Source organism: Monoraphidium neglectum (assembly GCF_000611645.1).
Source record: "Monoraphidium neglectum strain SAG 48.87 unplaced genomic scaffold scaffold04581, whole genome shotgun sequence".
Lineage (NCBI taxonomy): Eukaryota > Viridiplantae > Chlorophyta > Chlorophyceae > Sphaeropleales > Selenastraceae > Monoraphidium > Monoraphidium neglectum.
Genome location: NW_014009048.1, coordinates 1 through 4,276, shown reverse-complemented (window position 1 = coordinate 4,276; position 4,276 = coordinate 1). Strand labels below are relative to the sequence as shown.

The 4,276-nt window shown below is 67.7% G+C and overlaps 3 protein-coding genes across 3 annotated transcripts; 1 reads left to right on the top strand and 2 right to left on the bottom strand.

Annotated features, from left to right (window-relative positions):
• Positions 1–627: 627 nt before the first annotated feature.
• Positions 628–867, top strand: MNEG_14561 (hypothetical protein; the record flags this gene model as incomplete). Its single annotated transcript, XM_014036969.1, has 1 exon — positions 628–867. One exon carries the CDS (start codon positions 628–630, stop codon positions 865–867), a length of 240 nt encoding a protein of 79 aa, XP_013892423.1.
• Positions 868–2,407: 1,540 nt separating this feature from the next.
• Positions 2,408–2,881, bottom strand: MNEG_14560 (hypothetical protein; the record flags this gene model as incomplete). Its single annotated transcript, XM_014036968.1, has 2 exons — positions 2,408–2,668; positions 2,867–2,881. 2 exons carry the CDS (start codon positions 2,879–2,881, stop codon positions 2,408–2,410), a joined length of 276 nt encoding a protein of 91 aa, XP_013892422.1.
• Positions 2,882–2,999: 118 nt separating this feature from the next.
• Positions 3,000–3,645, bottom strand: MNEG_14559 (putative DNA repair protein recA; the record flags this gene model as incomplete). Its single annotated transcript, XM_014036967.1, has 2 exons — positions 3,000–3,269; positions 3,568–3,645. 2 exons carry the CDS (start codon positions 3,643–3,645, stop codon positions 3,000–3,002), a joined length of 348 nt encoding a protein of 115 aa, XP_013892421.1.
• Between the last annotated feature and the right edge of the window lie 631 nt (positions 3,646–4,276).

Sequence of the window (4,276 nt, the reverse complement as noted above, 5' to 3'; positions counted from 1 at the left end):
GGAGGTGGAGGGACTGCTGGTGTGTGCATGTGTGCTGCAGAGTTGGGATGAGCGTGTGTGGGCGTGGGCTTGTGTCGGCGTGGACGCGTATGGGTTTGTGTTTGCGTGCGTGTGCATGCGCATGTGTGTGTGTGAGTGTGTGTGTGTGCGCGCGTGTGCATGAGTGTGGGTGTGTTGCGTTTGAGCGATCATGTCATGTTTGCAAGAGAGAGCGTCTCTGTGTGTGTGTGTGCGTGTGTGTGTGTGTGTGCATATATGTGTGTGTGTGTGCGCGCGCTCGCGCGTGTGTGTGTGTGTGTGTGTGTGTGTGTGTGTGTGTGTGTGTGTGTTCCGAAGCGACACGCCTCCTGCCGTTGCTGCTGTGTCGTGTTCCAAGGGGCCGTCCCGCCACGCCAATGGACGGCCAGCCGACGGGCGCGCGCCTACCACGGCCGCTCTCATCCCCACCAGCGCGAGAGCGATCGCTGCGCAGCGCCATGAGCAAACGGCGCCGCGCGGCGCCGAGACCCTCGCCCACCCCGGGCGCGCTGCCCTGACCCGACCCAACCCGGGCTCGCGCGCTCTTCACCCCTCAAACACCCAACGCCGATCCCAACCCGCCGGACCCTGAACCCTGAACCCTGAATGATGAACCCATTCCCGGCCCCCAGGGACCAGATCTGCGATTTCTTCATCGTCCGGGAGCGCCTCAGGGACCCGCCGCCCCAGGCCAGCGCCCGCGGCCCCACCCCCGCCCCCATTCCCGTGCCGCCGCGCCACCGCGCCAGCGAGCCCGACGTCTCGCCGACGCGCGACGTCATTGCGCCGGCGCCGCCGGCGCCGCAGGCGCCGCGGGCGGCGGCCGCGGCGGCGCTCTGCTCGCCCTGACGGCGCCGCGGGCCGCGCGCCGTTGTTTGTTCGGCGGGCGCAGTTTGCTGCTGCGAGCGGCAGGGGCGGCGAAACGCCCGCAGTGTTTCGCCGTCTCGTGAATCGCTCCGCCCGCCTGAGGGGTGCAGAGCAGCCCTGCATGCTTTGTGGGTACTTTCTCCGCTCTGTCCTGTGCTGACACGTTTTGCTTCGCGCCACGCGAGGCGCGTTTGGCCGCGTCGCCCGCGCCCGCGCGTGCACGGACGCATCCACCGGGCGCGCCCTCCTCGTTTCGCCCCCCGCCCGACCCATTGTGCCGGCCGCGCGATGGCGCAGCAGTGCGCGCGCGCGCAGACGTTTGACCGTGCTTTGACCACGCTCGCCGGCGCTCGGTCGAGATTTTACACAGCTGCAGAAGCTTTTTGACCAGACGCAGTCCTTGTAGCGCCCCCCCCAAAGACTCCATCAAGAGGCGACCCCCCTCCCCCCCAAACCTCCACCCCTGCCCCCCTCCGACTCACACACCCGACCCCGTTGTCGACCGCAATGCGCATGATCCCATCACTGCCGCATGCCCTTACCACCGCTGCATGCGCAGTCCCGTGACTCACTTTGCTGCCCGCTTTGAACCGCCAGACCGGCAACTGCCCCAGGCCGGCCGGTCACTGCCAGGGTCGGTCTTGGGGTCTGATGCGTTGGCGGGGCCCCACATTGTTTGACTACAGTACAATTTGTCCTGTCGTTGCGGCGGTTTCGGCCCCGTCCCCTGCATGCTCTCCGGCATCTCAGGTCGCTTTTGGTGCTTTTGGGTCTGGCCTGCGGCGGGTCGACCGATGCCGGGAGGGCATCCCAGCCGCTTTTGTAATAATGTCATACAGCGGAGCCCTTGCTGCCAGCACAACAAGACCCGTGTCATTGGTGGACTGTCACCGGCACGATTGGTGATGTTACAAGTGTGGAGGGAGCGGGCCGGCGGGCAACGTAGTATCAGGGTGGCTGGCGGTGGCGACGGCGCAGAAGGCAGCGTGGATTGCTTTGTTGCTGTGTTGTGTGAGGGGTGATCTTCACCCTGCCTCTCGCCACACCTCAATATGTGCAGCTGCCTCAGGTGTGTGTGCAGGATACAGAGCCGATGGGCGGCGACGGGTTGCAACTGCGGAACAAAAACGTGGACATAGGTGTGTTGGTTGAGGGGGGGCGCCGCTCCTGGAGAGGCGGCTCTGCCAGCGGAGTCGGCCCCTACCCCGAGAGAGACAGCCCTGACAACCCGCGTCGCCGGAAGAGAGTGGCGGCGGCGGGCGGGCGGGCGCGGGCAAGCGCGAGGTGCAGCGCGGAGCCGGACTGCGTGCGACTAGAAGAAATGATCGATAAGAAAGCAGCTTGCGCCGGACGCACGCGCGGCAGATGTTCGCACGGGAGGCTTGGGGGAGGGGAGTGCGGCGCTCGGGCGGCCTGCGGCGAACCGGGCCTCCTCAACACCTCCTCCAGTCCTGCGGGGTTTTACCTCCCTGCACGGCCACCCAACGGGCGGCCGCCCGCCGAAGTCACGCGCGGCACGCCCTCAGGACGCGCCGGCAAGCTGCTGCCTGGCGGCGCCCGCCTGCCGCTCCAGCGCCGCCTCCAGCTCGTCCAGGGAGGACCCCTCCCCAAACAGCAGCGCCTCCTCGCTGACGTCATCGTCCTCGTCAGCGGCGCCGTCCTCGTCCTCGTCAGCGCCGAACGGCGCGCCGCTGATGGGGCCGCGGCCGGAGGTGCGGGCGGCGCCCTCGCGGCGGGAGGCGTTGAGGGCGTCGCTGACTGCCGCCTCGATCTGCTGGCGCATCTGTGATTGTGTGTGTGTGTGTGTGTGTGTTTGTTTGATTGTTTAAGTGTTTGTTTGTTTGTTCGTTTGTGTGTGTGTTGGAGTGCGCGTGCGCGCGCGTGCATGCGTGCGCGCGTGCGTGTGTGCATGTGTGTTGTGGGTGGGGAGGGGGAGAGTGAATGACATCATCCTGCTGGCGTCATGATGTCATCGTGATACCATTGTGTTCGGCATCGCAAACGATCGCAGGTGTGTGTATGTGTGGGAGCGTGCGCGTGGGGCAGGCGGCGCTGCCGAAGCGGCAGTGAGGGCTGACCCAGGTCCGCCGCGCCAGGGAAAGGGTCAATGCGCGTCATGCTGTTGCTGTTGCTGCTGCTGCAGCTAGCAGCAGCAGCAGCGGCAGCAGCAGCAGCATCGCCAGCAGCAGCAGCAGCATCGGCAGCAGCAGCAGCAGCAGCAGCAGCAGCGGCGGCGGCGGCGGCAGCGGCGGCGGCGGCGGCAGCATGGAACCCCTACCGCCCGACCAACCCCCCTCCCCCACCTCTGGGTTCTCCCTGAGGAACTGCAGCGCCTTCTCCCGGCCCTGGCCCAGCTTGGTGTCACCCCGGTAGTAATAGGACCCCTGGGGGTGGGGGGTGGGGTTGGCGTGTGAGAAAGAGAGAGTGTGTGTGCATGTGTTCGTGTATGCATGTGTGTGTGTGCGTGTGTGCATTTGCGCGTGTATGTGCCCGAGCACCCGGCGCCTGCTGTTGAGTCGCCGAGGGGAGTCGGGCGTCGTCTACACACCAAACCCCTTGCGACTGCCGGAGATCCCCCTTCCCCTGCACGCGCACGCACACGTGCGCGCGCGCGCGCACACACACACGCACACACGCACACACGCGCGCGCACACACACACCACCAATGACACGCCCCGCACCTTGCGCTGCACCGCCCCGACCTCCTCCCCCGCGTCCAGCACGCAGCCCAGGGCGTCTATGCCGCGGCCAAAGATCATGTCAAATTCAGCGGTCTCGAAGGGCGGGGCCACCTGGGGGGCCGGGGTTGCAGTGGGCGGTGTAGGTGGGTCGGAGCGGGAGCGGGCTGGGTGGGTGGTAAGCCGAGGGGAAGGGGTGGTGGGAATGGGACGGGCCCGGGCCGGGGCACGGCGGCGGCGCGAGGGCGGGGGGCCCAAAAGGCAGCCGCCAGAGCGCAATGTGGATGGTCGAGGCGGCGACCCACTGGACCGCACGCGAGCCCGCCGACCGGCAGCCTTCCCGCCCAAGAGACGCCGACCGCACTTGCCGCCGCAGCCCCTCCGGCCCCCGCTTTCGCGCGTCACCCCGTGGGTCACCCCGTGGGTCACCCCGTGGGTAACCCCGGTGACGCCCACCTTGTTCTTGACCACCTTGACGCGCACCCTGTTGCCAATGACGTCGGTGCCGCTGGTCACCTTGTCCTTGGACCTGGCGGTTATTTCGGTTGTCGGCGGGTGTTGAGGGGGTTGAGAGGTGCGCGCCCCTTCCCGCGCCTGCCGCCCCTCTTCAAAACGCGCACCTCGCCCAGCGCCGGCCTCCACCACCCTCCCCCCACCGATTGGCATCCCGCGCTCCTCCCCGCCCCACCGCCGTGCACCCCGTCCCCAAAGC